This window comes from Thunnus albacares, chromosome 14 (assembly GCF_914725855.1).
Source record: "Thunnus albacares chromosome 14, fThuAlb1.1, whole genome shotgun sequence".
NCBI classification, from domain to species: Eukaryota; Metazoa; Chordata; class Actinopteri; order Scombriformes; family Scombridae; genus Thunnus; species Thunnus albacares.
In genome coordinates, this window is record NC_058119.1 from 16,193,043 (window position 1) to 16,215,244 (window position 22,202).

At 40.2% G+C, this 22,202-nt stretch overlaps 1 protein-coding gene across 2 annotated transcripts in view; it reads left to right on the forward strand.

The window, feature by feature from the left end:
- spock2 (SPARC (osteonectin), cwcv and kazal like domains proteoglycan 2) overlaps nucleotides 1-22,202 on the forward strand; it is a 31,739-nt gene that overhangs the window by 1,391 nt on the left and 8,146 nt on the right. The window contains exons 2-7 of one of the 2 annotated variants that reach the window (XM_044371929.1): nucleotides 10,044-10,052; nucleotides 10,564-10,609; nucleotides 19,461-19,575; nucleotides 19,961-20,066; nucleotides 21,471-21,579; nucleotides 21,788-21,922. In XM_044371929.1, coding sequence (XP_044227864.1) covers nucleotides 10,044-10,052; nucleotides 10,564-10,609; nucleotides 19,461-19,575; nucleotides 19,961-20,066; nucleotides 21,471-21,579; nucleotides 21,788-21,922 — 520 coding nt within the window. The remainder of the gene's footprint in view (nucleotides 1-10,043; nucleotides 10,053-10,563; nucleotides 10,610-19,460; nucleotides 19,576-19,960; nucleotides 20,067-21,470; nucleotides 21,580-21,787; nucleotides 21,923-22,202) is intronic. The other variant, XM_044371930.1, reaches the window with a different exon arrangement.

Below are 22,202 nucleotides of genomic sequence, written 5' to 3' on the forward strand. Positions count from 1 at the left end.
TCGTTATTGGATTTGAAATGTGAGCGTTGGCTTCAGCTTCATCCATATGAGAAGAAGAAATTCCAGACCTTCTCAACAGGAGATGGTGATCCTCTCTACATAATAACCTCCCCAGAGAAGCTGTGGTGTCATTGTTGATCAACATTCACACGCCTCCTTAGATCGAGGGTCATGGATGTCCCCGAGGAAAAGGTGAATGCGTGTGAAAATTGGCAGCCACCCTCCAGGCCGTGGGGTGTGGGGTTGGGGGGGATTAGTTTGACTGTGATTACTTAAAGAGTATGTCCTCTGGAGCTGTACTTAGGGAAGTAATGAAATTGTGGGCATGGAAAGATTAAGTCAGAATTATTGCAGGATTATAACTCACTGGATGCTGCTCTATATTTAAGCTTTTGGTCCAAAATGTTCATTAGAGCAGAAACTTCACTTTGAAATCAGCACATGACAATTGGTTGTGCAATACCCCTGCTTCCCACACCTGGAGTATGTGGAGCATCCTGAGATATAAACAGCTGAGGTAGAGTGGGATCATCTTCTCAACATTGCTTAAGGGTTTGCCATCAAGTATAAAGATGTCACTTGCTCTGCTTTCCCTTTTTCACTCGATTTAACATCAAAGCTGCTGCGAAACGCATACAACCCCCTACAGTTCCACTCTGTATCTCTTTCATGATCATTATTCCCAGAGGTGATTGTCTTTGTGTGTGTGTGTGTGTGTGTGTGTGTGGGTGTGCATATGCATGCAAGATCGTGTCTATACTTGTGCAAGTGTGACTGCAGGGCTGTGTGCGTGCACGTGCGTGTGTTTGTGTGTGTGTGTAAGCTTCACACGAGCATGTATTTGCAAGCGTGTTAAAGGGCATCAATGGTGGTGTCTCTGGTGATGATGATGATGACAGGAGAAACATCAGAGAAGCGAACCACTGAACCTCCTGAGGGAATCGCCAATAGAAACCACTTTGATTTCAGCTTGCTGCCGTAGCAACAGCAGTCTCTGTGTTATGGTGTTGAAATGGAGCATGTTTCTCAGGGAGTTTGATGACTCTATCCTCTCACCAGTCCTGCTTCAGGCTGCAAGAATAAGTGGAAACATCCTATATTAGCATTTTTTCCCCCTATCATTCAAACTCAACACCCTTTTTGCAACCAACAATTATTTTTTGATGATTCTTAATGAGAGCTTCTGAATACTCTATAATATTCTTTATAATCAACCTTTAATTAATGTTACATCATGTTGGCCTTTGAGCTAGGAAAACAATCCGAACTGGAAAATGAGCACAATGGTTGAGTCTCTGGGAATTATTTGGTTGATGTGTAAAGCACTGCCAACGACACAGTTATAGGTACTCAGATTACACAAATTGATGTTGACTCACACAGTCCTCCGAGAGCAGAATGTTGAATATTAATCCAACACTGGAAAGCAATAATCAAAGCTGCACAACATGAAAGAGGAGCTCTTTCATTCTCCCTTTTGCATGTACACAAACACACACACACACACACACACACACACACACACACACACACACAAACACATAAACACACGCACACAATACATAGGCTGCAGAATGATACTGTAAATATTTTATATTTATTCTCTTGCAAAATGTAAAAGCAGAATTGGGATAAGAGGCTCTTTCACTTCTAATAAAAATAGCTTCCACCACTTCAATTCAATCTATTTCACAGGAAGACAAGGAGATTAGATTTAACAGTTACAGTCAACAAATAATAGAATGGGATACCTTCAATCCTTTAATCTGACAGGTGCACTCAACATTTCATTCCACTAATGCACCAAATCCAGGGTAGGAAAAAAAAAAAGAAAACAGGGAAGGCAGCAATGGTAACTGAAGGCAGAGTTGTTATTATAACCCAAAGGCTTTGAGAGTTCTGCTCCATAGTTATGATATATTCTAATAAATTAGTCACTTTTAGTTAAAATTGACACAATATGGATTTATTCATTCATATATTTTGCTCTGATTTAGAACATTTTGGACATAAGTGTTAATTAATCATCACAACTGGGACATCTTATTAATAATGAACTTTAAATATGGAGTTCAAAATAGAATTAGATAGCTCTAATGGATGGTTAAAAGATGGAGAAATACAGTAACTAGAAAGACATTGCAGATATGATATTAAAGTATATCTTTACAATATTAAGCACATATGGACATGTGATGGTCTGTGTTATGTATTATTCTTCCAGATCCCAAATATGACAGAAATTCAGAGACTCAATTTCAGGGACAATTAGACATCAACTGGGATCATCTCACCAATTTAGGCTTTGTCTGTCTTGATTTCAGTATGAAATTAAATGACTGCAGACTACTGCATTCTATGCACAGCAGATCCAATTTGGTGTGTCTACTAAAGCCAAATCAACAGTAAAGTCCATTTTTTTGCTCAACTTACCTTGTTAAAATGATACTGTCCATGAATTCACCGAGCCATGAAATTGGTCTGATGTTTTGTTCCTGTTGATTTAAGATGAACTCGGATATGTGCCTAAAAATGGATGATGATTGGGACATGTAATGCAAGTTTAGCCAGCATGAGGATGTTTATTGCTGGCATCCATTATGCATGCCAGTATGAACATGACATGAAAGGCACTGTGTCTATGATTTTTTTTCTTTTTAAATTTAATTTTCTCATTTTATCTACTTTCTCCCATCCCATGCTGCACTGTCTGTGCCTGGTACAAACCACACGCCTGTACAGTCACGCAACTCTGGACCACCCAGTACCAATTGTGCCCGCACCTGTTATTCATTCACTTCATTTTTAATGAACAGAAAACACTCTGTGCCAACACAAAAACATCAGATCCCTCATCAACACCAGATTAAATATGCAGAGTGATGGGAACACTTGGGGCAGTTCCTGGCAATCCTCCTTACGAGGTGATGTTATGTTCTTTTGCACCATTTTGACAGCAGGTTTACTTTTGCTACTCATATTCTCCTCTATGATTTTGACCTCTCTTGCTCTTAAACTGGCTTCAGTCCAACAGAATTTTAATGTTTCGTGATTGCGGTTACACCCCTCAGTGCTTCTTTTTATTATTTCACCAAAGCATATGAAACATAATTGTGGATAATGGCATCTGTAACACTGGAGCCAAATACTCCATTAAAGACTCTCCAGACGAACGGTAAATTATTATCACTGGCCCTACGCTCAGTCTGGCTTTCTTATCGTGCAGACAGTCTGTGCATAAAGCCACAGCCCTCTGATGTTAGAATAGGCTGCTACTGATGCATTAATGTTATGAGTGATGATAACAGCTTATCAGAAATCCATTATTCTATCTAGTCATGCTTTGTTCTGGCAAGCGTTCCTTATCCAGATTCTCTGAGAGGCTGCAAAAGTCCACAGCTCTGTTGGCGATGCAGATGGAGCGCGTCTCGATCAGCTCCGACAGTTTTTGGGAGAAATGGCTCGGTTATTCAGGGTTTGGATGGCCTACTGGTGCGCTGTGGGGTGTCTTGGCTGGCTACCAGAGGCCTAGGTGGGCTGTAATTGAGTAGAAGAAGAAAAAAAAAAAAGGAAACAGCCTTTCATCATGCTCCGCTTGCACGGCTACAGCTGCTTCCCACTGCAGTACAATAGCCACAGCTGAAGGGCACAGGTGCCGCAGAGAGACAGGGAGAGGATTTTCCAGAAGTGAAGGAGGATGATAAATATCAAATTTCTACACCCAATACAGTCGCACACTAAATTGAATTGATGCATCATCATCCGGCGCTGTCCGTACAGGTGTGACTAACAGCTGCAAAAGATATTTGAAAGCATCCTTTTGTACAACATTCTTCCTCACAGATGCCAGAAATCCCCCTGCCAGTAGTTGCATCTCAGCATCTCACATGCATGACTTCTCGGCGTGACCTGCTTCTGTTTTGGCTGCACCTGGGAGTCGGTATGCCAAATAGGTCATGTGCTGCAGAGAACTGACATCCAGGAGTTTGCCTGTAATGAGCTCTTTTTGGGATACTTCCAGTGTCCTCCTGTAGTCACAAAACTTAAATAGTCAACTTATCAACAGTAATAAAGATTGTACGTGGCTTTTGAGATTCTGTCAGTTTGGTTTAATAAATAACACCTTTTTTACTGTTAAAACTAACAATAACTCCAAGTGTCAGCAGCTGTCCCTAAATGCCACACAAGTGTTAGTACCTTTAGGCTCGAGCCAGACTGAGTCACAGACAGTGTGAGGTCGGCGACGCGGGCTTTGAAGTGGTTGGAAATAACAGCCCCAATCTGGATGTTTTCGCACCTGAGAGTAGGCTTGTTGAGAAAGTGTTCGCAGTAATCAAAATCGGAAAAATATAGGCAGATACACGCACACATACAGAAACTCATACTCTCTGGAGCTGAGATGCTTTTATAGAGAGGAGCTGGTCGCTGAGAAGTTGATCAGCATGAAGTCAAGACATGACAGGACTACTGTTGAAGAATTTCATATATTAAATGCCAAGAATTGCATACAAAACTTCACTGAACATACCCTAAATTTAGAAAATCTAAGTAAAAGTGTGTGATTTTGACCAGATTAGACTTTTGTCTGCAATATAGAATATTTAAAGGCCTTCGTAGCTCATTTGAAACTGCAGTTATTTGAAGCAAGATACAAAAACAAACATGTGAATCTATTTTTAAGGATTTTTTTTGCAGCTTTAGATGTGAGTAAGCCTGATGACGTTAGGCACTAGAAATGGCAGCCAGTCTGTCCAGATTTCAGTCCACTTTTGCTGCAGATCTGATTGTGACTCTCTTATTCAATTACATTGTTTTAGGCTCCCCTGTCTCAAATTATTGGCTTATTCTTAGCCTTCTTGTAGTCCCTACCAAGGCAGCTTCATTGATTTTCCATTGTTCTACAAGTCTTTTTTTCACTCGGGCTCCGTGTTTTCAGTGAAGTGTGAAGGTTCTCGCTGTTTTGTACCAGTTTCTCCTGTGAGTTGCAGACTGTTTCCTTATTCCCTGCAGGGCCCTGAAAGGTACAAGGGCGGATTTTATTTATAGACAGTGAGTACAGGGCTGGCATGAGTGCATAGAGACTTTGTGGACTAAGTGTGATTTTTATAGCTGTATCTGTGCTAGTGTGTGTGTGTGTGTGTGAGTATGTGTGTGTGTGTGTGTGTGTGAGAGAGAGTGTGTGTGTGTGTGTGTGTGTGTGTGTGTGTGTGTGTGTGCTGTGCATATTGCAAAACTACGAGGGCAAAACAAATTCAACCGTATCAAATTTTCTGTCAAATTCAGTGAAACCAGTCAATTCTTTTGTCCTTTACCTTTGACTTTGTATTCAATTAAATGGAAAAAGCAATTCTGCGGTTACATAATTGAGTGCAATTTTCAGCCAGGCTTTGTATTTGACCTTTTATCCACCCTTTGCTGTCACAGTATTTCTGACTACAATCATTGCTTCAAATGAAAAAGGGGATTTATTATTATAATGAACAATATCTCCAGCAGTGTCACACAATTCAATGCAGACAGCGCAGTACATTATTATTTTTGTCCCTTGAGTATGAGAGAGGTTGCTCGTTTGAACCTGTAATACCGACTATTTGTCTATTAATCTCTCAAAGTATGTTTTCAGATTAATATTGAAATCTATCTGCAAACTAAAGCATTAGAAAAATGCACATTATTAATCCTAAATCAGACTTTCAGAAAAACCAGTCACTGTGGCTGAACTTTCCCACTGTAGGGTCCAAAATGTGTTTTTATTAATGTAATCAAGACTACGGGGAAAAAAAGCACAGTTAATAATTCTTCTAAAAAACAAAAGTAATATAAAGTTATAATTTATCTTTCAACTAACATATGCTTTTCAAATGCAAATAAGGGATTTTCTGCCATTCTAACTTTTATCTATTTAAAGCTAAACACGTCTTCTTATTGAGATCAAAGATTCTTTTTCAAGAGAGATGCATGCACAGGATTAATAAAGCTTTCAAAATTCTTGAGTATAATGTTTAAAAAATGTTCAAAACCAATTTTAATTTCAAAACTTTTTGTAACTCAGTCCGTTTGTTGGGAGCATAGTACATTAAACCTGTTTTTCCCATCTCCATTTGAACTTAAGTATTATTAACGAATTGAACGCTCTGTAACAATGAAGCCAACAAGGCTTTCATCAGGGCAAATGTTCAACAAACCCCAAAGTTACAATAACATCAAAAAAAGCGCACCTGTGCTTTTACATTCAAGTACAAATGAGAAATGGAGTTTGCAATTGTTGAAATATATCAGAGCCTCTGCAGATAAAACATAATCACAAAAAAGAGAAATCAATACAGAACAATCAGAAAGAAATTAAATTAATGGAAATATAATATATATATACATATATATATATATATATATATATATATATATATATATATGTATGTGTATGTATATATATATATATATATATATATATATATATATATATATATATATATATATATATATATATATATATATATATATATATCATATTAAAAATTCCACATTTAAACCCACAGGATGTAAAGGGAACTGTTCAATATGCTGAAAATGGAGAGAAAACACTAAAAGATTAATACAATTTATCAAAAGTTAAAATTAGAGGCCTGGATAGATAATATTATCCTGTGCATCACCTCTGAGTCACCTTGTGAGCCATATGGGGTCACAAACCCCAAATTCGGATCCATTCAATCTGGTTCTTATGTTTCCTGCTAACCCCCACGTTACCTTCTGTTCATCCAGTCCTCTCAGCTCTCTCTTACATAAGCCTCGCTCTTGACTCGGTCCTGTAAGAGAAGCAAACCAGACCCCTTCAGCGTTTCATGCTCTGCCTCCGCTCTGCAAGAGCTCAGAGCTCCGTGCGCATGCAGAAAAACAGGCATCAGCGGGCTTGCTTCTCGTGCCCTGCAGCCCAGTGTGCGCAGAGATAAGAGGACATATAGGATGAGAATATTGTTGAGGGGTTTTGTTTCATTTCAGGCGCGTCTCATGTGATCTGTAAACCAAAGCTCAGAGGCTGTGAACAGCAAGTCTTTATGTGAATCTTGAGGTGGGAGGAAGTGATGCGATGCTTTATGTAGCATTGCTGCTGAAGACAACCTTGGGGCAAGTTCATTTTTCATTTTTCAGTTTTATTTCATCATATTTGGGGTTTTATTTTGTGCTACAACATTATCCAGCAGAGTTAATTTCAGTACTGTGCTTCCTCAAGATTATCACTGATGTAAAATAAGAAGCATTATTTCAAAAAAGAGATGTTTATTGCACTTTTTGAATACTGATATCACTCAAAGTCTATTTTTTTTTTACAATTTTAAGCTAAAATTAGGATGTTTTGCTGCTTGCTGATCAGCTGATTTTTGCTCTCCATTGTTCACGGTCAGCCTCTTTGAATCCTCATGTCTTAGTGACTCTTGTCTTTGAGGGGCGTTCTTGCGTTTGCTTAAGGACCTTTCGCTGTTGACAGAGTCGACTGGGAAGAGGATGAGAAAGGGACTTCAGCAGCACAAGAGGTGGGCATGTAGCCCAGTCCTCAACAAGGTCTGGAGGGAGATTACAGTAAGCAGGACCTTGAGTGTAGAGTGGCACTCAGTCTGCAGTGCAGGTGCCTAGCATGCTGAACCCTTGTGGGAAAATTCAAGGGAACTACACAATCAACTGCCTTTCTTAGATCAAACCTGTGCCAATGAACTATTAGGTTGGTTTTTTTTTTAATCAAGGACAGACACAGAAATTACATTTCTTGATCAGTTTAACATAAGAGGTTGAAACTGGCTCCTTTTGTATTTACTTTGAGGCTTTTTCACCTCACTGATAAAAAAGTTACACAGGCATAAATCAAAGTCGGAGATTTGGGGCTGAAATTGATTATTTTTTGAATGTTGTGACTCCTGCCGTTTTTTGATATATAGAGTACGGCGCTCTATGCTGTTCTGCATGGGTTCTATGAATCCACTGAACGCATATATTAACAGTGATTGCGAGAAAAGGTCAAGTATAAACCTCTATCCGCCACACGAGCCTGCGCGCCACTCCACATGAGAGTGTTATCACAGTGTCCTTTTTCGGTGATGAGGTGGTGATGCGCTCCGCTGTCATGATGAGCAACCCCCTCAGGATTACCGCAGTGAACTCAGAGTGCATCTGACAGCTGACATTTACCCAGAAACACCTGTCACTCACAAGCACATCCTGTCAGATGGATACACACACACACACACACACACTCAAAGGTTCATTTAAACCAATTTCCTGTTTGTTCTTCTTTTTTCAACCCACTCAATAAGTATAATCACTGTCTTTCACACCTGTACAAAAACATACACTTTCTCAGAGATCAGTGCGACACAGCGCCGTTCCTCCTGAGTTGAGCCCAATTTAACAGGGGACAGGCTCAACGGGTCGTGATCCTCATCCCACAGATATGAGGGATTGCGATCTGTCAATCAGTATTGTGGAGCTCGGCAGCAGGGTGAACAGTCTGCCATGTTCGATGCGATGGGAAAGCTTCCCCGCTCTGTTTAACAAGAGGAGATCTTTCTGATGTTATCAGGTAGATCACAGAGTTTCTGGATACAGCTGAACATTTTCAACTCTCAGCCTGCTTCCTCTAATCACTTTGGTGTAAAGAGAGGCAGTCTTCTCATCGGAATTTGGGTTTATGAGTCATATTTTTCGGGTGATGTAACCTCTCTGCTGTGTGCCAAACTTGTCACTGCGCTCTGCGCTTCATGCTCACTTACATTTACACTCAGGAGAATTTATTTTACCCCTGAATACATTTTCTGCAGCCTCTTTCTTTTTTATGAAATCATTGATTTCCAGTGCCGTCAGCGCAGCAGGACACTTTCCTCATCGGTCCTGGCAGAAACACAAATAGAGAAAGGCTGCTAAATAATGCAGGAGCTGAAGCATCAATAAAGGAGGCATGGGAGGCGTCGGATTAATGGTCAAGTCGTAAACTCTTTGAGGTCTTACCCTGCCAATGTTTGACTCCATCAGGCCCAACAAGGTTAAACTACACAACCGACAATCATTCATATAGCTCAGCTGTGAGTGTTGACTTAAAATCCAGACTCTCGCTCTCACAGACACAAGCCAGTTTACTGGAAGTGATTTTGCTGTCACTGAGGAGAGGGAAATGAGCTTGGCGCAGCAGTGAGTAGAGGATGAGCAGAGCCACATTAGTGCAGTTTGGTAGATTTCAATGCTCGAGCGGAGTCCTTGCCAGTGATGAAAATATTTACCTCTGTGAGATAAAACTGTGAGAGTCAAAGAAGAAGGTCCCAGCTTTCACAAGAGCTGCTTATTTCATGTGTTGTGTCGGGATTTATCGCCTCCTGGGGAGCTGTTTGGCGCACGCTTTCCAGTACAGTAAATGTTTACGGTGATGAGTAAGTCATCACTAAGGAGGGGGGGGTGGGAGTGGGGTGGGGGGTTGTAAATATCTTGAAATGACTCATGTTTATTATTTCAGACACAGCAATATGCTGAAAAAGCTTTACATCTGTACTGTCTCCCCTGGGATCCCCTTCTAACTGCTGAACTCCGATCAAAAATGTGTCTAATTTAATGTTCATACACTGTTATGAATTTTGGGGTTTATCGAGACATGTTTTCAGGTTCAGCACTAGAAAATTAGTGAGAAAGGTCTTTATTCAGTCAGTGTATGAATTTAATCTTCACTTCTACCTTTATTTAATATTAAAAGCCCTTAAAACAAATGTTCTTAATCATTTTTTTTATTATAAAGGATTATTATGGTTCAATTAAGAGTGATGGGGTCCTAGATCCTAATGATGTGTTTTTCCTGAACTTTAACTTTTGTTGCTTATGTAGTCATGAGTATTTAGTGTTATAAAGAAGTATTTAAGATTTTTCAGGGGCTTTAAAGTGAACATAAAAGTCTCTTTGTGGCTTTACAATGTCAGTGAATGTATAATACCCTGTATCTAAAATTACACTTTCTTCTTCTTCTTCACTAATATTGGCTCTTTTCTCTCCGTTTGCTGTCATTTCACCAGGAGGTAGAGGTCAGTTCTCTCCCGTTTTTGTTCCTCTAGCTGCCTTTGTATGACATCTTTGTCATTCATGACTCATTTCCTCGTCTTTTTGTGTGTCTTTATCTCTGCTTCTCCGTCACTCTCCTTCAACTTGCCCATTTTAATTAGAACAATTAATGTTCTGATTAAGTTGGGGAAAAAAATGTCAGAGCACTTAAAATACTGCTCACCCCCCCAACGCCATATGTCTCACATATAGGCATCGGGTGCAGATTTGTTGGGCTCATTTCCATGCAGATCTACAGCCACAGTACATACCTGTCTGTCTCCAGTGTGACTCACTTGGCTAATTATCATCATGCTGTAAGACTAATGTTCACATTAAAATCAGTATGCAACGATAATGTAAACTACTTCTCTTCTCCTCTATGAAGATGACAGAGTGTTAATATGTTATGTGCTCAAGCCTGCAGTGTAAATTACATGGTTTCTCATTCTCTGCAGTTGCTAACAAATTATTGTTTTCTTCGTATTTCTGCAGGATGATTATGTGCGTACCTGGGATGAAAATCAAGGTTCTAATGACAGTAAGTCTTACACCATCTCATCTCTCTCTCTCATTGTCCCTGAACACTGTTTTTTGCTAGTTTAATATGTGACATTATATTCCTCAGTGCACAATGGTATATTTTGAACAGAAAGAAAGATTTTTTTCAACAGATAAGTTAGATTTTTAAGAGAAATAAATATAACACAAATAATAATTTCATTGTAGCAAACAAAAAAATCTATTCTGGGCTCAAGAAAATGTAGTTTTAGTTTTTAGCCACTCTATCCGTGTGGCTCGAGGATTGTAGATCGAACTATTGCATGGATTGCAGCGACATTTTCTACACATATCCACGGCGTCCAGAGGATGAAGTCTACTGACTCTGGTGATCCTTTAACTTTTCCTCTAGTGCTACTGAGGTCAAAATTGAAATTCTCCCATTACTCTGGTTTAAAAATGTCTGTGTTGCAGTGTGTGTCCATACTGTTTATGCTCTCTTGTGCACTGATCTTTCTTGAAAAAGAGATCTAAATGAGACTGCTTGTTTAAATAAAGGATTAAATAAATAACCAGCAGCACGAAGGATATATACTCAGCCCCAGCTGTACTTTGTATTTAGTGCTAATTAGCAGATGTTAGCATGTTAACACATTTAACTAAGATGGTGAATGTAAAAATTAAACCTACTAAACATCATCATGTTAGTATTGTTATTGTATTTTAGCATACTGACATTGGCATTTAGCTCAAAGTAGTTAATCTTGTGTAATCTAGTTTTATGAACCTTTATGAACTTAAACATACAATACATTTATTGAGCACAAAATAGGTTTTGCTTGCTAATATTACATATTCTTTGTCCATGCTCAAAATGTCCCATCATGTATTCCAAATTGTGGCCCAAATATGTGGCCTATATGTATGGAGTCATACATATAGGCCAAATAAGAATCTTTTTTGGGGGATGGGGGATATAACTTGGGCTGTACACTGATGCAGAGAAAGCAAAGCCACATGATTTATTGAAACTGAATGTCATCAGCCTGCACTGTAGCATGGAGACAGAATCCATGGCCTGCAGTTGAACTGTGATGCTTCCCAGACTGTCAGTGGTTCATTGTATTAGACAGTGTCGTATTTGTTTTTTTGTGTGGTCTCCCGCTGTCCACACTTGTAGGGGTTCCTCAGCGAAAAGGTTGAAAGATGTTAGCGCTCTGTTTTATCTGCTCGAGTGGATCTGATGTGCCTCCCCCAGGAGATGCTAAACATTGGCTCGACTTCAACCGATCACCACTTCCCTCTGCTTCCTCCTTTTTCTTCCTCTGCTGCACTCGAGCAAGAGCTGTGCATATAGACCGACTGTCTGAGATGTCCTCCTAACTCCTGCTGAGACTCCAGACTTAATTGAGCCTCTGCCCGATGAAGTCATGACACAGAGTCGTGTCCTCAACCATTGTCGCTTGATTTGCAGCTTAAATGATGTCGGCTGAATGGCAGAGTCCATTAGCGCAATTTCCAAGAGCTTAATGAAGGACTAATTATGGTTTCCAATGAAAGGCCCGAGAGAAGTAAAAGCATGAGAAAAGAGTGAGAAGGGGGTGGAGTGGGGTGGGGGCTAATATAGCTTGATTTAGTGTAGAGCGACTGACATCAACATTATTCCTGCCAACTCTAAGGTGGTTTGGTCATGAGGAAATTGTGGACTAGGGGAGAGAAAGCAAGTTGACTAGGAGAGGATGATAGAATGAAAATGAAAAGAGGAAAACTGAAAGGATGTCTTTGTGCTCTGGTCAATCTCTAAAGAGGAAGCTGTTTGTTCACTAGGAAGAATACAGAGAAGCATTAGCTTGCAAAAAAAATGTGATACACTGAAGCTGTAAGATATGAAGAGTGTGCACTCAGAAATAAGGCCACTGCACATACAGTTCACTAGCTGTGTAATGCTTTAATGTGTCACAAGTTGATCTTCATCTGAAAAGCTGCATTTATGTTTTTAAATTTAAAATGAACCAGTCTTTCAAGAACAAATAAAGCCTGAAAATACAACAGAAAAAATGACTTAGTGTAATTTCACTGCCATTTCCTAGTAAGGGCATAATAGAGAAACTGCATTTAAACCAGTGCTGAAATTTCACATCCTAGGAAGTAATTTTGTAGTTAAGTAATGTGAAAACCCAATATGTCAGTTCAGACAACCTAAGAAATTTCATGCATTGATTTTGCTCTGTAGGTTTCAAAGGGTGTTTTCCAGCATAAGAAGATACAGATGGGTGACAAATTAAAGAAAAAACCATGGGGCTCCATGAGTCACCAGAACAGCTTCAGTGCTCCTTGACATAGTTGCTACAATGTCTGGAACTGTGGAAGAATGAAACACCATTCTTGCCAAAGATAGTCTCTCATTTGGTGTTTTGATGATGGTGGTGAAGAGCACTGCCAAAATCTTCCATAGGCTTCAAATGGCTTGAGAGCTGTTGACTGTAAAAGCCATAGCATAGCATATGACCTTTTTCATACTCATCAAACCTTTCTGTGACCCCTTGCACCCCGTATAGTGGCAACTGCATTTGTTTTGTGTCTCGATTTTAATATTAAGTTTTTTTCTTTTAATTGGTCATCCATCTGTATTTGAAAACATCAAAAATCACCAACTTTGAAATTGCAAGTTTTGAGCCCAGTATCTAAGGATTGTGATTCTGCACCTTATGATTTATGTCCATTACTATTGTTACAAGTAAGTAAGTTTCAGTGCAGAAAGTAGTGTACCCTACATGTAGTGAGGTATAAAAAAGTAAGAAGAGTATGCATGTTGGGGTGGTTAATGAGTGTGTAGTGAGTCAGAGAATTTAAAAAATGTTGGCATTTTATGAAAAAAAACATTGACATTGAACTCCAGGTTTTTGCCAAATTGTCCAATATTGGCTTTCTTGTCTGCCAATAGGGTTTAAATAAGACACTGACTTTTATTAACCCTACAGACATAGATCAACTTCACAAGTGGCAGGCACATAATGTTCAACTGTGTGTTCAGCTTTTATGAAACTTTAGTTAAATTTCATATGCTTGCCTCAGGTTGTCAGATGAATAGTACATTCATTTCACACAGCATAAAGCTTCATCTATCTATTTCCCTTTCTCTCATTTTGACATGAGTGTGCTATCTCCCTCCATTGATCTGCCCTCCTTTGTGAGTGGCCTAATGAAGCAAAGGACTGAAAAGAGGAGATTTGTCCCTCTGAGACATCTCTAAATCAGTGTGATGTCTTTACTCCCAATCTCAGACGAGCCTGCAGACCTCATTTCTCAGAAGCAGGCCAGACCGTAGTACCGCCGCACAGAGGAAGACAGAGCTTTTGAACTGTCAACACTCTTAACACACAGGCTCTGTTCACACCTGGCAGTAAAATGCGTCTTGGGTGATCCAATCACAAGTGGACAGTTCTAAATATAGGTTCGAATGCACTCAAGACACATTGAGGAAGCATTGAGATCTGATCGCTCAGACCATATTCAGAGGTGGTCTGGGCCACATATGGCCACATTCTTTTAGCAGTGTGTACTGAATGTGTCTTGGGCTACATTGAAGGACCACCTACTCAACTGACGTCCTCTGCCTAAGCAGAAGTACATACTCATTCACACACCAGTGGCGTCATATTAAAGTCCAAAACAACAGGGGGGCTGGTGACCAGAGCAGAGAGTATGAAGTTAGCAGTATAGCTGTGACCATAGTGGTGCAATGTGTGTACAGTTTAGGCTATTTGTCGGTGAATAAATGCCACAACTCCTCAAGACCCAGGCCAAGTTCCCGTGTTTTGCTTGAACACCTGCTGATTAAAGTGAAGGGGCATAGCCCTGAAGTTAGCAACCTGACCAGGCTCACTTAAGGTGGACTGACCTTTAAGGTTGACCAGTTATTCGCATTTTAGTGGCAATCTCAGCCACTCCTAACAGAGAAATGTCTGGCTGCTGAGTCTCTCCCATGTTTTACTCTCCTCTGCACCGCATTTGGTCTTTGCAAACAGAAATGATGTACCTGTTTAATTGCATATAGACTGGGAAAGTGCGATATGATCACAGGTGGTCAATCGAGATGCATATGGAGACCTATTCTAATGCCGGGTGTGAACTGACATATTTAGAGCTGTCCACTTGTGATCGGATCACCGGAGATGCTTGTTAATGCCAGGTGTGAACAGGGCCATAGACAGTCAACGCCAACAAGATGGAAATTTGCATTCAGGCACCGCATTGACTGACTCCACTTCAGCCAGCGCCGGGCTGAATGAGGTAGTAATTTGCAGTCGATTTCTACAGTCAATTCATCAATCAAGCAACTGGCTCTGCTCTGTGATTGAATCACCTCACTCTTGAGACAGTAAACACCGCAGGAGAACGGCTGTAATTTAGACTTGTAAGGACAAATAAGTGTACATGTACACACACACACACAAATACTCAAGTGTTTGTGTAGAGCACTCACAAAAGACCTGATCTTTTTATACGTACACAGTTAAGCCTACCTTGGTTTTCCAGAAGCTTATCTCAGCCAGAGAGGCAAGGTAAATGTGAATGGTGAACTTTCTGGCAAATCAATAGCTTCAGATCAATGGCAGACACTAGAGAGATAGGAAAACTCGCTGAGTCCTCACTCTACAAGGTCTAGAGTTTAACACTTCTTGAAGCTACTGATAGATATTGGTGTTTGAGTAGTGCACACACACAAATGATAGATTGCTATAAAATGCCTTGCTGAAGTCTACAAATGGTTGTCAAAACTCAAGACAATCAAGCTGCTCTTTCTTGGAAAATCCTGCCCTCTGCAAGACCTCTCTGTCGCTATTAACATATTTGTACTCCTCAGTATCACTAAATCAGATCCTTCCCCTTACAGTGAGTGTGCCTGCTCTTTTTACACATCTACATCTTCTGTCTGGACTACTACAACTCTCAACCTCCATAAACAGCCGCTACAATCCTCCAGACTGCCACTGCCCTTCTCACCTTCACACTCTGTAAATTTGCCCAGTGTCACCCTGTACCGCTCCCCCTCTACAGGCCACCTGGGGCTGCTTCTATCAAATTCAAAATCCCACATACAAGGCTGTGAAAGGATCAGCATGTTATTCTGACTCCAGCAGGGAGGCAACCCCCCACCCCCATCTATTTTGAACTAATCTTTTCAAGACATGCCTCACATCATCTTCTTGTTACTGAATCTCCTCTATTCATCATTCTCTAATTAGTCATCAAAATAAATCCCTCACATTTTATCTCTCTGTGGCTTGGGTTTTAGATGTTATTATATTCAGGAGACTTAAAGCTGCACTGACAAAAATAATAATGTGAGAGGGATGGTTTGAGACTTTGGTAAATATGCTTATTCACTCTCTTGCAGAGAGGAAGTTGAGAAGATCGATACCACTCTCATGTCTGTATGCTAAATATGAAGCTACTGTAGAGCTAACAGGCGATTAGCTTAACTTAGCATTTAGACTAGAGGCAGGGAGAAACAACTAGGCTGGTTTTGTCCATAGCTTTGAAAAAAATCCACCTACCAGCATATCTTAATTGTACTAGTTAACATGTTATCATTTTTGTTTCATCTGTACACAAACAGAAATATAGAGAGTTGCCAAGTTGCCTGCTGGTTGTAGCTTCATATTTAGCATAAAGACAAAAGCATGGCAACAATCTTTAACTCTCAGCAAGAAAGTAAATTCTCATAATTTCAAACTATTCCTTTAACAATGGATCAAATGGCTATTAATGCAAAAGGGGATTCTACAGATTCTGCAGTTCCCCTCAACTCTACAGAGGTTTTTAGCATCTTATAGATGATTGTTTAGGTGTTACGGCCTGCAACCTTATTGTTTTGGTTCACACTCAGCAGCAACAGACCGCTGTATTAATTTACATTTACATTTTGTCATTTGGCAGACATAGTATAAATTCTCAAACTGACCAAGTTTTTGTTCTGTTTTTTTAAAATAATAAGATAAGTAATAAAGTAATAATAAGAAACAACTGGAAGTACACAAGTGTATAAGAAATACCATATTCCGTAAAAATAAAAAAAGCTCTGATAAACTCACTGGATGCTACCTGCCCAGCACCAAACAGCAACCAGACAAAGTTAGCATCTAGCTGGTGAACATATAGCGGAGCGTTTAGCAGCTAATGAGCAAGATATTTCCCTCGGGCGTTGGTGGAGAAAACAGAGCTTAAAAGAGAGTGAATACTGGACTTACATTTACAATATTGCCAGAAACACAACTCCAAAATGTTGCTTGTTTGCTGGTGTAAATAAGCAACTGTTTGCCAATACATTCACCTCAACAACTTTACAAGGTGATAATATGTCAGTGTTGTGTTTCAGCTTGTTGCTAACCTGACACACCAGATGGTTTGTTACATAGAACCATCTGAGTAGTCGTCCTTGGAAACTGTTTAGAAAAGGGTAGGCGCTTTCAAAAAAATACTTGGCAGGTGATTGGATGAACCATCTGTCTATCACCGTCTTACCTTGCTAGGCAGCTGGATTCATGAGATTACACAAGAATCCTCATAGGACGCTGATTGGTTTAGACACAAGTGCGTAACTTGAAGCCTGACAAGATGGAGTCTCACATGATCATGTGATGTTGTGATCTTGCGAATCCAGCTGCTTCTCAAGGCAAGTTTGTTGCCCCAAAGTGGCCCAAACATTTATTAATGCAATTTTAATTTTAGACTTTTTTTTCCTCTGTGTCGTGTGTGTGTGTGTGTGTGTGTGTGTGTGACTGTGGGAAATGAAGCCTATTTTTTCATTTACTGGACTAACAATTGTAGACAGCAGACACATGTTTGGCTTCACCATTAGAAGACAAGATCGCACTGATGATATTAGAGACTGAGTGCGTAAGTAGTAGATAAGAGGGTTGATGATGAGGATGTTGCCTGAGCTCTGCTTCAGTTATCCTCAATCTACAGGGATAAACCTCAATCTGGATTGGATTAGACTGAAGCACCGTGAGCCTAATTAGGAGAGGTTTATTTCTGCAGGCATTAGTCTAATACCGAAGGAGAGACTTTCGAAAAGTAAAAATGGAAGTCAGTGGGTGCATAGAGGGTTGAATAGAGAAAAAACACAAAGAAGAAGAGCAAGAATGAGAATACACACTGCAGCGGAGATATCTGATATGAAAAGAAGACAAAGGAATGTGAAAAAATGGAGGAAAGGTAGATTGATAGACATGATTGCGCAACGGGGGTTTCAGAAACAGAGAGGGAGAGAGTTCTCAGAAACACCAGATTGAGCTGCAAATCACAGTCAACCCAGAAATGGTTCCTGGACCACTGGGAGCCTGTTGCTATGGGAACATCATCATCACAGGCACTGCTTTAATCCGTGGAAGCCTGTTAAGTTAACATGAGGCTCAGGCAGCCACCTTATGCTTCTGTACTCACAACACAACGCTGTGCCAGCATTGTAGCCGCTCACCACTGACAAGATTTATTTACAAATATTTTGCTATTAGAAGGCAGGATTATCTGCTCTCTATTTGTATGCTGCTTCTTTTCATTTCTTTGGCTTAAGTCTGGTTAAATAGGCATCGGATGGATTGCAAAAGACATAGTTTTGAATACTTGCCCCCCTGACTACTGTGCTGTATCCCCATTACTACTTTAATCTCCTTGTTCTTTGTGTCAGAAAGTATCTTAAGGGCTAATGCACCCTGATTCTGCTGATACACTGGTATGAAATAGATGGGGGGGGTCACACTTAAAAACCTGCAAGGAAAAGAAAGGCAGGCAGCAACAAAAGGAGAAGGTTAAAATGGAAAGGCAAAGACGGAGAGAAAAGCTAGGAGATGTGTGTGATACAGTACACTGAGATACTCTACACAATCAATGCCAACTGGGATAAGGGGCGACCAGAGAATAAGGCTCCACTGTTGACAGTCAAAATGGATGAGGAGTCTGCATCTGGGCGTTAATGCCTCTGAGCCTCACTGTTTCTCCCCAGCAGAGCAGTCAGTCAGTCAGTTATACAACCAGCTCAGCCATGACAGAGGGGTGTGTGTATTGTTTTGGATTTGCTTCTCAAATCAGATATCTGTTGGTTCGCTTCAATAATCCTGTGATGTAGGCAGCATTAATGTATTCAGCCAACGGAGAGGACAAGAGAGGAGAGCCTAAGCCCGACTGCTAAATCATAATAGTGCCATAAAACAGAATACAGTAAGAGCAGGCAGGGGATGAATGGATTCATGATTTACAAGTCACCTCTGTCACAGAGATGAAACCTGCTGTAATAGATTGTGAATAAGCTGTGTTCCGGTGTACTGTACTGATGGATAGTGTAGGTGAAAAAAGGCCGGAGGAGTTGAGGAGAATAGAGTGTGACATCCAGCTCAGGCTCCAGGAGGCCTGCTAGGAACAGACAGCTGTGACATATGAGTGTGTGTGCGGTGCTGACACATAGTCCAGCATTAGCTCCTAGCAAAGAGTGTGATGGATGGGGCTGGATGAGCTGGCCATGGAGGCTTTAGCCTACAGAGATGATATTACAAAACTCAAATATAAATATCACATATGCATTAAAAACTAACTAATCTACTTGATCCTCTTGGAAGTTATTTTCATTTTCATTTTCACAAATATGTTTTTTTTTACCCTCTATAAATCACAGAAGGCCTCAAGATGCAAATTTGTTGCAGTGTTAAACCAACAGTTGTACTGTAATATGTTAGACTCACTCAGGTTATGCGATGAAATAGGGAGGTTTGGGAATTGAGACCGGCAGGAAAAGGTAGAATGGAGGAGCAGAGAACGATAGAGGAAGAGGTATAAAGTGAATCAGTGAGGATACTGCAGTATACATCTCATTTTCTATTTTTTTCCAGATGTAGACACCACCAAGGATCCCTGTCAAAAGGTTAAGTGCAGCCGACACAAGGTGTGTATCGCCCAGGGCTACCAGAGAGCTGTGTGCGTCAACCGCAAGAAACTTGAACACAGGTGAGTGTGTGTAGCCCCTGCACAAGTACTGACTAACTAACTCCCAAAACACACAAATACCTGTAGTCAAAAATGCTTTCTGTTCAAGCACACTAACACAAGGTCAACACACCCAAGTTTACAGTCAGTGGCTTGTGCTGGTTCTGGGATGTGTTTCCCTGCTGGCTACAGTGGTCATAATAAAGCTTTGTTTGTGCATCAGTGCAGTACGACTGCCTGCTGTTTAATGATAAGCTAATACATTCAGGCAACATGGAGGACGGCTGTTTGCTAGACCTTCATGTTCAGGTTGGTGCTGCTCTGTCTGTACACAGAATTAGCAAACAGTTGCTGTCTCAGCTGGACTTAGTGAGGCTCAAGTGTTTGTGTGTCCTCTGTCCTGCAGACTCAAGCAGCCTGTGCTCAGGTCTCCTGATGGAAACTGTCAGCCCTGTCCCATCTCCTCCACTGGGCCTGTGTGCGGATCAGACGGACACAACTATGCTTCAAAGGTACACTGGAACAAATACATACTCATAGGGCTGGGCAATAATTCAGTGTTACTGGTTATCTGCTCTCAGTGGTGTGGTTATATCATGTTATCATTTAACATTTAACAACTGTTGTCCAATTTAATGATTCTAAGTCAACTGTAATTAAAAACTAGCTAAAAGAAAGTTTTGTTTTGCACATTTGAAGTGAGTTTTTTATGATGTAAAGCATAACAACATGAACATAACTTGAACAAGAACACAATTAATTGCATTTAACACAAATTTGATTGTTTTATATTATTTCTATCTATGTGATTTTACATACATTTACAATATTATGATATTCAATATAGCAGTAATGGAAAAATATTTCTATTAATATCATGATACTGACTTTGACAATATTGTCCAGCCCTACATATTTTATACCTACCTTATACCTAAATCAAATACAATCCTAAAAAGGATGAGTCAAGTATGAGAGGCTTATATTGAGGGGAAGACACCCCTCCTTCCCAAAGTGGAGATGGTATTAAATTATCCCCACTAAAATTGTTTGCTTGTAAATTAAATATATATATATATATATTATACTATTGTAAAGCTGCTCCAGTCAATCATTTTTATATAAACTGACTAACAAGCTTATATTTTTACTGTTAATCAAAGTAATGAACATTTATATCTCTCTGTAAATAGAAAAGAAATGAAGGTAGGTAAATAATCACTGGGAGTAGGTGGAGGGTGGAAATCATTGGCAGTGGAACTGCACAGCATCTCTCAGAATAAAAAAAGTGAAAATTATTCCCATGTACGTGTGGATTCAGCATCACACATGTTCTGTTATATATTGTATGCTTTGTAATTGGTTGTGGTAATAAAAATTGCTAAAATAGTCCTGACACCTATCAACAGATGTGCAGTGGAATACTACACAGTACATGTATAACAATATGTGCATCAGTCAGATGCTGGTACATCTGTTCACAGCTTTGACTCTGTTATATACGTGATAATATAATGTACTATTCATTGTAGGGTAAATGGTGAGGACACCTCATGCATTTAGAGCTGAGCAGTGTGAAGAAACTCTCAAGAGGTGCAGAGACAAAAAGCCATGATATATGGCCTCAGAAGGACCAACTGGTGGATTGTCGTGACAGAATCCCATGTGTTTATTGATTTATGCTTCGTCTTTTGGATCACTATTCCTGACCTTGTGTGCACATAGAGGTTGGAAAGCGCGTTCAGGAACAAGTCTCAAATTTGAATTAAGTCGTACAGTCGGTCACCTCATGAATATTTGATCTGTGTTGCAGCAATAACTCATTTTACCTCACCTTTGTGTCCCCTTGTCGATATTGCTGGTGTGTGTGTGTGTGTGTGTTTCAATGCACTTATGTGTATGTGTTTGCGTTGCAGTGCAAGCTGGAGCAGCAGGCGTGTCTTACAGGGAAGGATCTTACTCTGAAGTGTTCAGGTCTGTGTCCTTGTCCAACTGCTGCCCCTACTTCCAAGGAGAGTAATCATGGTAAGATTGAACATACACAATAACCATGACAAAAAGTAATCTGGGCAAATACATTAAATATGAATTCACCAGTAATAACTAGAATACGAGGTTCCCTATCACTCGTTTTCATTGTGTCTCACAGACATACACAATAACAACAATCATCACACCAGCATGAATAGGTGCAAATAATATCATATTCTTCCTCTCCCTGTGGCCTCCACAGATAGCTGTACCGGACAGGATCTGGCTGATCTTGGGGAGCGTCTGAGGGACTGGTTCCAGCTACTGCAGAGCAATGCCAAGCAGAACAACAACAGCAAGCCCGGGGCCAGAACCACTACAGCCAGCACCACATCAGGTTAGAGCTACTACTTAATGAATCCCAACTGTATTAAGAGGGAGTCACAAAACTTTAGTTACATCATATTATACCTCAGTCTAGAAGCACAGGTGCTAATACTTTTGGTAGTTTTGGCACAAATACCCATTGGTGCCCTGGAAATAAATAAACTCTGGCGGCCTTTCACATGGTATTTTCTGCCTCAGGACATAGCAGCCATGTGAGGACATGTGACCTGCAGACAAGATGGCTGCTTAGCTCAATTGCTCTTGCCAATTTTTCATCAACTTTTATCAAT